At 43.9% G+C, this 13171-nt stretch overlaps 1 protein-coding gene across 1 annotated transcript in view; it reads left to right on the top strand.

Annotated features, from left to right (window-relative positions):
- Nucleotides 1-13171, top strand: part of NOL9 (nucleolar protein 9) — a 717932-nt gene that overhangs the window by 306507 nt on the left and 398254 nt on the right. Inside the window, exon 5 of the mRNA XM_069610369.1 lies at nt 10910-11003. Coding sequence (XP_069466470.1) covers nt 10910-11003 — 94 coding nt within the window. The remainder of the gene's footprint in view (nt 1-10909; nt 11004-13171) is intronic.

Raw genomic sequence — 13171 nt, 5'->3', positions numbered from 1 at the left:
CCTTTCCTGCCTCCCCGCTCGGGGTGGAAGGAACATAGACGTCTTACTACTTTCTCTCTTCATGTATTCACTCACAGTAGCCTTGGGCTCCCTCATGGCAGAAAAAATACAATCGAAGGGACCTCGTTGCGTGAGGGATTTTGGGTACACTACACGTCACGATAGGGATAGTGTTACAAACACGCCTTTGCCGGCGTCCCCTTTCGGTCCCCAAAAGACCAGATGCAATACTCAGCGGTTACCACTGGATGTCGGACCACATGCACAGCATGTGAATCTAAGCAGATACAATCATCAGAAATGCTATTACGGTGAGTAATGCATGTCTTCCCTTTTTTCAGGAATCAAATGTCCCCCATGCTTTTATGGGATATTTCCAATCCCTTCCTTATTGTGTTAGAAAACCATCTGCCAATATATACCTGTATGGTACTGAAACAAGGAAGAGACCACATAGGAACTCTCATTCATCCTTTATTAACTCAGACATACACAACCACCACTCTGGTACTGAGACGAGGAAGAGGGATATGGAGTAACAAGACTGTTGTGAAATCAATGTGAATGGCCTGCACCTGAAGCCAAAGGTGCGGTATAAATGGCCCGCTCAGGTGAGGCTAATGAGATAGAGATAGTCTGTCGAAGGCTTGCAGGCGGAGAAGCTGAAGGTGAAGGCAGGGAGACGTGTGTCTGAAGTGCTGAGGTGCTGCAGAGTGGTTGCAGCGGAAGCAGATTGTGGCTGGCATTTTCGGACAGTCTCCGGTGGCAGAATCAGGCTGCTGATCTCCTGGAGTCAAGAGGACTCCCTCTCAGGTAGCCTGAGGTGTCGGAGATCCAGGAAGAGGGGCTTGCTGTCCCGGGAACAGCAGCAGCCACGAAGAACGGACCGAAGGGAAGAAGGGCACACAAAGACAGCGCACACAGTGAGTCAAGTGAGGCTGAATGACTCCGGGACACTGTGGTGCGAGCCACGTGGTGGAGGAAGGTTGGTGCGCTCGCGACAGAGCGAGCGACAGCAGAGGCAATGTGATTGCCGGTCGAGAAATATAAAACATAGATGTTTCATGACTACGATGATGTTAAGGTTGATGAACAGAGCAGATTGTGAATACCAAACTGTAGTGAAATTGGGAAGGCTGCAGAAAGGCCAGAAAAGCAGTAAACTTGAAATTGAATGAGAAGCCTGTGATCAGGGTGTAAATTCCCAGCAGGAGAGTGAACTGGAAATTTGCAGTTACAATGTTTTGATATGAATGAACTGCAATTTTTGAATATCGAACCAAAGGAAAGTAATAAGTGAATGCCACATGAGTGGAAAGCAGAGAAAAGCGTTCCCTGATACAAAGGAACTATGAATCATGGAAACTAAAGAAAGCAAGCATTTGTAATGAATATGAAGAACTTTGAATTGTACAAGTTGAGAAACAGCAAGCATTGGCAAGAGCCATAAGAAAGAGGAACTGTACAAATTGAAAGTTGAAAACCGTGGCAACGCAATGGGAAAGTTTGATAATCCAACATGTGAATGGTAGCAAAACAAGTGTTGAAAAGGACTGCAAGAATAGAAGTCCAATATCACTTTTGAGCTGAAGTAGTAAGGGTGTAACTTTGAAAGGAAGCCAATCCGGTGTGTCCGTTGCGTGACCTGTAATGGGTGGACAGTGCGGTCCGACAACTTCCCCTAGACTGAATACACCCCACTAACGAGGAGACACTTGACTCATCTATACGGTTTATAGTTGAATATCCAGAGAAGCTTGTGCATTGTGAACTTAAAGAGTTGAACTTGATGAAAAAGCAAAACACCTGAATGCTGGGAAGAATCCTAAGGAATTGTGCTGTTGTGAAAACAGTGAAAGACTTGAAAGCTTGGGCCAGGGAACCCCTTGCGATTAAAATTTAACTATTTAGAATCCTAGGGAAGGGTGAACCCCTTTCCGACCAAGAGCTGGAAGAAGCTCTGAACGTTTGTTTGAACACTTTCATTTGATGCGGACAACCCTACACAGTTTGAACAAATAGATGTGAGGGTAAGTATAGGTTTTGGACACAGAAGGACATTTACTTTGGACTTCCAGACACAGACTATTATTAGTTTTAGTTAACTATGGAAATCCCACCTTAGCATAGGGCAAGATAGGCCTTATCCCAACCTCTTTGAGATTTTAAATAAATGTTTGTAACCCAAAATTTCCTCAGTTGTCTGTCTACTTCCTGATGCCTGATGCCTTCACAATACAGAGAAGTAATTGGCATTATTGAGGTAGGAGGACCAGATCCCTTCCTTTGTTCATTCTTTAATTTCTGCACGTCACTCCCAGTTTTATCCTTTGAGCCCCTAAGACTTATCCATGACTCAACCAACCCGCTTAGAAACCTCCCCAAACCAATCTAGGAATGTTTCCCCTTGCTCTGAAGCTATTTTCCTTTTTTAATGCACCATGCTAGTCTTCAAAAATGTGGAAGGTTACTCAAATCAACGGTACCTTTCACAGGGATCTGGTTATGGCCATATCCCCCCGGCATTGAGCTCCAATTCCCTAAATACTTTTGAGTGTCCTGCCAACTATGTGTACAATATGCCAGCATGACCTTTTCTGGGAAACCACATTCCTGAATTTGTCCCTTTTCTATTCCTATGCTTTGAACATTCTGCTTTACATACATGACTAATGGGAGGTATAATGGGTACTTGAACTCACATCAAAGGAAGACTTTGGTTTAACGCGGCCCTAGATAGGAAGACTATACACCATACAAGGTAGGCACTCTATATTTGTACTCATTCCATTACCCTTGGAGCCGTCTCTCTGTTTCGATAGGCTTCCAGTAAATTCCAAAATTTGGAGCACTGCTTCTGATTCTGTCACAACCCCAACCCATGTCTGTCCCCGATGTCTTGCTCCAATCCAGTGCACCTGGTGGCTTCTGTGGCACCTGGAGACATGCCCACCCTCTTTGCGTCTCTGTGCCATCAGCCGCGAATTTGGAGATATAAGGGATTGCCTATAGAGAAACATCGCTCTACAATGTTCCAATGGGTTTCCAAGTTTGTTTTTTCTCTATACTCTTCAGTCTTTTGGGTGTGTACCGGACCCAGATTCTATGTGTTTGGGCTGTTTCAGGATTCTGATTGTTTTTTACTACCTTTAGGTGCATTTGACGTCTGCTGTGTATCCGATTTGGATTGGACTGTGTGAACTGTTTTTGGTTTCATACTTCTGTGGTTTCCACAGCTTGTATTTGGTACTGCATCTGGAACTTGTGTTCAGGACATTTGTCTTAGAACTTTTTAGGATTAAACTACTGCCCATCTCCTCCTGGATTTTGCCCACCTGCTCTTTGGGTGGACTGTGATTCGGCAGTCTCTTGAGGACTGTCTATCCCTTCCAGCCTTGAGAAGTACTACAAGTCCCCTTGTCCCTTTTGTGTTTTTGCCCTCTTGTTGTGCAGGAGGCCTAGTGCTATTATTTTCCTTTTTACCCGCGTGCCACTGGGGCGCAGTTCCTTGACCTTGTATACTCCATTTTCAGTGCCTTCCATTCTACCAGATTTCCTTTGCAGGAGGGTTGTGTGGGTGTGGGGGGCTATTCCACTGGTCATTCTAATAACATTTCCTTGCCAAACAGCCTTGTGCAACCCAGCCTATCACTCTACCAGCCAACCACTCCCTCCGGTGGCCCACATCCAGAACTACTTCTCGCTATAGTCCTACCCACGGACCCTTGTGGACCATCAATTGCCTTGGTGGTCTACAAGGGGAGAAGTACGCAGTCTGCAGGACTCGCTCTGCGGGCAGACCCATTTGGCCAGCGTAAATCGGTTCCCTCATTAGCTCCGGCTTCCACCCCTGTCCACAACTTAACTACCTTGTGACTTTAAATCCCATTTACCCATTCCATTTTTCTCCACTTCCCTCTGCCTCACGGACGTAAAGTTCTAATAACATAGCTTCATGCAGTACAAGGAGAGACACCAACTGCATGGGCGGCCCTCCCTCAAAACACTTCAGTTAGGCATCTTACCTGTCTTTTCTGCGCACAGAAGCTTTTTTTGCGAGAGGAAGCTTTCTGTAGCTATCATTACAGTCTGTGCTGGGAGTGTCAAACCAAGGACTGACTGCACCAAACTGTGAACAAATCCAAACTCTGTTCAAGGCAGCAGCAGTTAGCAGAGATGGATTAATTTTTTTACAGCTATAGAGAAACGGATTGGGAAGCCAGCAGAGAACTGAGATTATAGTCAGGGCTTTTATAGAGTTTTACACAATGAGAATCCTACATCAGACAGTAGGATAAGTTTAGTTGGTTACATTTAAACAGCAGACTTCCTAGAGGAACATCCCTTGACCATGGGTATTTTGTTAATATCCCCACAACTTCTCCTTTGTGCAACCTCTGAATGTGCCCAACCCCAACGTTACTGCGCTACATTGTGAAGTCCAGGATACTATTGATTTGATCCGCACTCATAAATCTAGTCTATCACAAGTGGGCCTAGGGGTTGATGTAAATAAAGAAGATGAGGATCCATTGATCTCAAATGTAGATGAGCCTAGGAAGTTCAGCCAGATTTCGATACCTAATCTTCCTATCGGTAACAAAGTACAACTAAGCGATATTCAGAACACCTTGAAATGGCTGGCAGACTCACTTCCCATGGTCCTACAGAAGCAATGAAACTGCTCCCTCTTGTCTTGGAACACAGAGGTTTTACTCACCTTCTTTCCCCCCAGGGCTCTCTTTCGCTCGTCGATGCACAAGATTTCTTCTTACTCCAGGAGACATGGCTTATGACACCAATACTTATAGATGGCTATACTATATCCATAGTCTAGCTAAGAAAGGTCCTAGGGGGCGCCCCTATGGCGGATTATTAACTGGAGTGCAGAACACCATTTCCAGTCTAAGGACAAGTACCAACTATGAGGATTACATCTGTGCAATCGAAGCGGTAGTAGGGATGGATGCCTCATCGGTAAAAGTACTCATTATCAATCTTTGTAACCCCCCTGGTGCTAAACATCGAGAATCGATCCAAGAAGCACTGCATGATTTAATCAGTAAATGGAGAAGGGCCACGGGCTCTAATTTTGTTATTTGTGCCGGTGATTTCAATTGTCATATTACTGGGGATGGGGGATCTGTAAATAATAATCGCTTATACCAATGCAGCAGAATGGAGGCTGTCAAAGAGAACGCTGAGGGCGAATACTGGCGATTATTTTTCAAATGCTGGGACTTAGAAATTATGAACTGTCGAACGCATAGTGATAGACCAGGAAAGAGTACCTGGCACCAGGGACTGCATCAGAGCACAATTGATTATATTTTCACCAGTGCCGAAGTTGCTTCTATGATCATTGATATGGCCATTACTCGGAGCCCCTGGAGTGATGATAACCCACTTATTTTGACTTTCGATGCTTTATCCTCTATCCCTGTGAATGTCTACACTGGTGATCTAACTGTAAATTATCCTGCTAACCGAATAATTTGGTCTGACAATAATATACTTATGATAAGATAATTTGCGATGCAAAACGAAAACTTAGGGGAGATATACAGAAACTTAGGACTACTAATTATTCACTGAATACTATTGCTCTAAATATTAGAAAATTGAAAAATAAATACCACACTTGGTTGAAACACTATAAAAAAAATCTTAAATTGGGCAATTGGTGTAAAACAGTGAGTGTACTTTGTTCACGTAACTCACGTAACATTTGGGCTATCCTAGGTGGAGCAAAGAGTAAAGGTAGATCCCCTATGCTGACCTCAATAGGTGGGCATGAATGGGTTACTTTCCTGGAAAATCGCAACAATAGCGATGTTGGATTTGTAGAGCCACCTGGCCATATCTCCCTTATACTCCCGTCTCCCCCCCCCGCACCTTCACAGTTACCACTGATGATCTACTAAGCAATATTAAGAATTTAAAAGCGTCCCGAACACCGGGCCCGAAAGGGCTTTCTAATGCAGTCATAAAGAGTAATCCTTCATTTTGGGCGAACCTAATGAAGATTCTGTTTGAAAAAGTGCCATTCTGATACCAGTTTTTAAAAAGGGTAACAGACTGGACCCTTCTAATTACCGTCTCCTATCAATGCTCGACAGCACTGGAAAATTGTTCGCCTCTTTTTTACTAAAAAATCTGCAGGCATGGGTAGAAAAAATTGTTATTTTAGACCACTTTCAGAGTGGCTTTAGACCAGGCTACTCAACGGATCATAACTTGCTAGTTATGGATTCTCTTCGGTATCAAGCACTGCTCCCCAATAATTCTCCTCTTAATGCCCTTTATGTCGATTTTAGGGCAGCTTTCGACACTGTTAATAGAGCCTTACTGTGGCACAACCTCAAAAGTTGGTCCTGCCCCCCTTCTCTTATCTATTATCTAGAACTACTCCATACAAATACCACCGTACAGTTACGCCTTGACACCATGGGTAATTTAACACCTCCAGTGATACAGCGTAGGGGTGTTAAACAGGGCTGCGTCACTGCACCCCTGCTGTACAATCTCTTCATCTCAGACAAATCTGAATATTTCCAGGGTGTATGAAATTGCCCCCCGAAAGTTGGTAAGACCCGGTGTATGATCTTGGCATACGCCGATGATGTCGTGATATTTGATCACACATTTAGTGGCCTTCAGAGGTCAGCTGTCAGGTTATGATATGATATGGCATTTGTAACGCGCCTATACACAAGTGTTTCAAGGCGCGACGAGGCAAGGGGGGGGAAACAAAGGGAGACAGAAAACGATCCTACTAGGCCAGGAGTCATTCAGATTGCGCAAGTGCAAGGGTAGAAGGGAAAGGGAGAAGGGGAAAGGGAGAGGGGAAAGTGCATTACAGGGTCAATAGCATACAGGAAATAACAAGGGCCAACTAGTGGCAGTGCGAGTAAGTGCAGATAAGTGCTGGGAAGGGGGGGCTGTCGGATACAGACAGTCCCGTAGTGCAGGGGGTGCCAGGGAGGCAGTGCAGGGGAGAGTGGCTGGGCCAAGGACCGAGAACGGCGAGTGGCCCAGTTGCAGATTCAGTGCAGTTTCAGTAACTTTAGAGGGGGAGAGAAAGCAGAGGCGAAGAGGAAGGTTTTGAGGTGCTTCCGGAACCAGAGATGGTTCTCAAGTTTCAGGGAGGCAGGAAGGCTGTTCCAGAGGGAGGCCCCTGCAGCAGAGAGAGATCTGCCACCAACTCGTTGTTTGGAGAAGCGGCTGCCACCAACTCGTTGTTTGGAGAAGCGGCTGACCCTGAGGGAGTTGGAGGCGGATGAGCGAAGAGCTTGAGAAGGAAGATATTTAGGAAGAGAGAGTTGAAAGTATTTTGACCCAAGTCCCCTGAAGGCCTTGTGGACAATGCAGAGGGTCCAGTATGGCAGTATGCGGAGGCCAATGAACTGGCCATTAACCAGAATAAAACTGAAGTACTCTTGTTTACAGCTGGTAGAGTAGCACGTCCCTCTATGTGTGTAGGTATTCTTGAAATTAAATAACACACTCATAAATACCTAGGAGTAGAGTTTGATAGTAGGGGGAATTATACACTCTGCATCCAGGCACGAAAGGTTAAAGCTGCCCAGCTTACAGCTTTGATATGTAGATTTACCCAGGAGCAGAGTGGTTATTCTATTTGGGGTGCAAGACAACTCTATGTGCAGTGCTTTATACCTATGGAAATATATGGTCTCGAATCATTGACCAACATGAAATCAGACTGGCTTCAACTACTGGAGGGGAAATTTTGGAGACGTATACTAGGCCTCCCTCAATGTTTTCCGATGACAATATTGCGACTCGAGCTGGGACTGCTATCCCTCAAATCGATAGTGCTGCGCAAGAGAACCGAGTTATACATAAAGATCAAGAATAATCCTACTAATCCCCTCTTGAAATGTGTAAATGAGGCCATGAGTAGTGGTAAGCAATCCAAAATGGAGAAATATATGTTAATGCTTAGTGAGGTAAGCGGTTGGTCCCCTAACTGGGACCAAGATAACCAGACGATGTCCCATCATCTCCAGAAGTCTGTCTCGCTTTGGGACTGGCAGGAGAATTACTGACATTTGGCTACATTAAGTAGCTATAGTTTCGTGATTTATGTCCTTTACACCTTTAAGAAGAGCCAACTGTATCTTAACCTCTGTCCTTCCCCCTGCGTTGAGACGTTTTATTCTGTTGATGCGTATTAATTGCTTGCCCACTTTAGTAAATCGACCTTGGGATAATGTGTCTCGAGACTCTTTAAGAAACTGTAGAATATGTGGAATTGTATCAAATCTTGAAACCGCTAGACATGTGTTAACTCAGTGCCCATTAATGACCCATTATTATTCTAAGCATCCCAGAATCTATGTACATAATATGGATTATATGAGATCTAACAAGTTATGGTTATATTGCATTAACACTCTTAACCCAAAGCTCCATATTGCACTTTTTAACATTTGGAACATTGCAAGAAAACAAATTAGCAGCAGTGTTTAGTAGGAGGTATAATGTCTCTTTCTGAACCGACTGACCGGTTTTAGGTCTGGCTGGCTAAACTGTGGTATTTTCTCTTATTTTATGTATTTCTATACAGGGCAATTAGCTGATTAATCTATTTTCTCTTTTTTACTCACTATTGTATTCCTGAAGTATTATATTATTGCACTAGAAAGTTTGATGACCTGATTATTTGACATCTAATTAATTGATGTGTTAAATATTAAGAAGTGTAATTAATATCTTGTATCAAGATTTGTTAAATGTGTAAAGTTTAAAAAAAATATTTTTAAACTATATCACATTACAATAAATAAATATCCCCACAACCCATAGTTGTATAGTTTCTTTTTTACCAACCATGCGACAGACCAGCCCGCAGTGGATTGTTCCAACATACATAATCAGTCTCTGCCTTCTAACTGAGGTCTTGTGCGACATTGCCTCGGGTTCTCAGGGGAACTCAAACCTTGCCGTCATATTACGTGACCCTCATCTTAGTTCCTGGGCAGATGTGTTTTTAACGGATTCAAGCCACTGCCGCACAGCCTTTGGTCTTATTCAGTTTGTTCCTGCATTATATCAGTAATCATGGCTCGGGTGCTGTCCTGTTCAGGATGAGCTGCACACGTGCTACTCGTAGGAAAACATGACATATATATCGGCACACATGTAACTGGTACTTCCGGGCTGCATCCATCGGCATCAAAAGGTTTCTGCATCTGCCGTCCTATCTGATTAACGTGCCGTGCCCTCCTTTTTTTACAGTGCTATACGTAGCAAGGCCAACAGTATTGGCAGAAACTGGCTAGGTAAGACTATTTTACATTGCATTACTTAGTATCCACAAATGTTTGCCTTGGAAATATCCTTGAGAGGTTTGAATGCTGAGACCATTGTTGATTGGGTGGCCGCCCAAAAATGTGGATGCATTTATTGGCAGTTAACGCTCTGCTTTCTATAGTCCTATTTAACCTGGGATTCTGCTACCAAACCCAGGGCGAATCCTGAAGCACGAGACGAATGCCAAGCCAAAGACGATAAGGAATCCTTGGATCTGTAACTTGCAAACAGCTGTCTTTCTGTGAAGCTCTGCCAGTGTCTGTGGATATTGGACTTCTCCAGGGTCCAGACAGAATTGATAGGTTGGTGCTCCATTCACCTTGGTTGAAAGCCTCAAAGACCCCTGTACTCGAAGTCTTGCTGCACATCGGAGCATGAAGGGTTTTGAGCACTGGTAACTTGAGGCTTCTCCTTACATAACTAAAGAACTCAACAGGATTTTTTTGGGATTCAGGCGTCGACTTATTGACTGAACTGTGACTGTGTGACACCAACTTCATCTCCCCGATACTGGAACCATACAGATAGTGAAAATCACTCTGGCACCTTACTCTTTCTACATTTCACATTCCTTTAAGTTCAGCACCTTCTCTAGTCGGCCACCTGTTTTACTGCTAATCTGCATCACCTAGTTGCTAGAGAACGGCTTGGCTACTGGTGAATGTGGATTTATGAAGTTTGCCAGCTAGCGCTGGCCTGCTCTGAACATTGGCGTAAAAAATGAAGCCCTATCTGAAAATGGTATCTATGTTTAAGATTTGTGAAACCGCAGCATCACGGCCATATCCCGTTCAGTCAATCTGAAACCGCCAGTGAGTCATCCCCATTTAATCCTATGTGAGACTGACCTCTGTTGAATGAATTTGGATTAATGGTCCCCTCATTTGCATTTGCTATTCAGTTTAGCTTCATGAGTCCATAACACTACCAGTTAGGTTACGACCTTTCCTTATTAATGTTTATTTAACTTTATCTCACATACTTGCCTTGAGAGAAAGTCGTCCTATTTTCATAAACTCTTTGTGTGGACAATCTCTTATTGAATGTTGAATGCATTTTATACAGTAGCTTCAGCACCTCCTTGCTATCCTAAGAATTGCCAGTGATTACTCTTTAAATCATGATGAGGTAAGGGTAGGGCGATTGGCATTTGAGGATATTCTCTGCCTGCATATGATGAAGCTGGGCACGTTTTGGATGGGGCATGTGATGATCAAGGTATGAGGATGGTTGTGACAAAATTACATTTTGACATACAACTGCAGAAATCCTGCACCAGCCCTCTGTTTTACAATTGTAAAGTAATTGATCGACTGTTTTACGCTTGTTTACCAGGCCAAACGACTATTACTTTGTCATTGCATTCCTGCAAATTTTATACTAAAATACTTGAAATTCCTACATACATGTTTCAAGACATTATCATCATAAGACTGTAACAATTTTGTTTAACAATATACATTTTTAATTGTAAAAGTGATGCCTAATTTTGAATAACGTTTGTGATTTTTTTTTAAAATATATTTTCTAAATGTGAAAATAATGGATCACTTTTTTTTTTTCTTCTTTCCAGAAGATGACAGTTGTCCAATAATATTAGTTAGCGGACCAAGGAATGTCGGGAAGTCGACATTTAACCGACATCTCATTAACCAGTTATTGAATCGGTGAGTGATGACTTGTATATGCATGATGCTCAACATACATGAACATGTTATCTTTGGTAATTGTAGTACCCACAACAGTGGTACGATAGTTTCCATAACATGGCAAAAAAGCAGGGCTCTTTAGGGGGCGAGCGGGAATGCTAAAAGGATTTAATTTGGTTTGAAATATTTGGGACTTTAAAACTGAATCCAGTGAATATAGTGTTTAGTCGTTTTCTTTGCATTTGGAGAAATTACTATTTTTTTAATTTTATTTTTTTACAGATGCCGTATTGACTAACACACCCTTTTTAGTGTTTTGTAAATGAAAATGTCTGAAATACAGTGGCTGCATCTTTGGTTCACTTTGGGTTTTAGTCACTCTTGGATTCTTTATTTCAAAGACACTTGGGTTCAATGACAAATAGATACGTTAAGTGCAATCCTAGTAAATTTACAGATCTGGCCTCCAGAAGGGCATAGTTCTAAGGCTTGCGGTAGCTGCATTTTTAGAACGCTGATGTTTTGATAGCTGGTCCATATAGACCTATCTGGTTCTCCGTTTGGTTTCCCTGTGATGCTTTGCCAACGTTTGATGGCAATAAAGTAGCCTGGTTGGAGTTGGAACCATAATACTCCAACTGGTTCAAGTCCCTTTTGCAGTACCTATTGTGACAGGGCTGCTTATGTCAGAGGAGAGGGGTAACCTGACCCTAACATCACATGGTGCCAGAGTCGGTGTGGGTATGGCTCCCCACCCCCACCTGCCAAGATGCCACCGCGGGACACCGGAGAGACGAGGCACAAGAATAACAACCCTGGGGAGCATCCAGCAGAAGTGGGATTGGCAGCGTTCCTGAACTGTGGTGAGAAGAGCAGCTAGGCAGTAAGCAAGGTAGGACATCAGAGACCCGCAGTGGCCCGCTGCGACGCAGAAAGAGGAAGAGAAGCGGTGCCAGCACTGACCAAGAGGTCGCTGCAAGGCACTGCAGCCTTCCCAAGAGGGACACTGCTCCAGCTTGTAGTGTCAGCTGGGGTCCACACCAAGAGAAGAGAGCCCAGCTCCAGCAGATAGTATCTGCTGAATCCTATGCATAATGGAAACCTCTACTAGCCCACCACGCATTTATAAAATAAACAAAGCCCTCCAGAAAGACCAAAATAAGAGTCCACACTAAACCACCAGGGATTCTTTTATTAAGAGGCCCTTCAGGAAGGCCAAAGCAATGGGGAACAGCAGTTTGCTATGCGCCTTTACATTGCCCATGTTAGAAATGTGGAGAAGGTAGGGAATTGGTTAAGACAGATGACCAATCCTGGGAGGTGGGGGGGTGTGCTACTTAAACAGAAGCCAGAGAGTAATCTGAGTGGGTTGTATTTGGGTGAGGACAAGAAGTGGAGGAGTATGGTCGAGAGACCAGAGGAGTCTGGAAGGCGTGTGGAGGTTGTTTAGAGAGGGGTCTATGGAGTCGTTGTGGATGAGTGTAATAACAGTAGAGTAGGAGTAGAGAGAAGGTGGTAGTAGATGTAATTAGAGGTAGTAGTAGCAGCAGTAAGTGGTGGTATTGGTAGATGGAGTAAAAGAGTAGTAGAGAGTAAGTAGCAGTAGTGGTGAATAGGAGTGGTAGTGAGAGGCGGTAGTAGAGCTGGTGTAGTGGTGAGAGAGAAGTGGTGGTAGTAATAGTAGTAGCAGCAGTGAAGTAGGAGTGATGAGGGGGAGTAGTAGGAGGGTGGGAAGAAAGGTATATCAGAGGGAGTGGTAAGGTGGTAGTTGAAGATACCAGTAGTGAGAGGAGCAGTAGGGACAGGAAGAAGTGAAAAGAATAAGGTAACATCAAAGGGTGGAAGTAGGAAGGCAGATTATCTCATTTGAGGGATAGTAGTATGGTGCAGAGGAGAACATCTTGGGACACTAGCGTAGAGAAGATGTCCAGGTGAATTTGTGTGTGTATGCTGAGTAGTTGACCGGTTAGAAGGTGGCATCATCCTTTTACTCCCTAGAAAACTAAGTGGGGAAGGTAGAGGGACAGCTAGTAGGCAGCTAGCGAGTCTGGTAGCCATTGATATAGGGAAACCATTGTTAGCACTAGTCAGCGACAGACACTGGGGGGGATAACCTGACCATAGAACCAACATGCATTACAGACGGCTGGGTTAGGGATGTGGAGGAAGACTGGAGCGAGAGGGAT

The sequence above is a fragment of the Ambystoma mexicanum genome, chromosome 8 (genome assembly GCF_040938575.1).
Source record: "Ambystoma mexicanum isolate Mex_15411 chromosome 8, UKY_AmexF1_1, whole genome shotgun sequence".
Taxonomy (NCBI): Eukaryota; Metazoa; Chordata; class Amphibia; order Caudata; family Ambystomatidae; genus Ambystoma; species Ambystoma mexicanum.
This window is presented reverse-complemented; position numbering and strand designations above follow the sequence as displayed.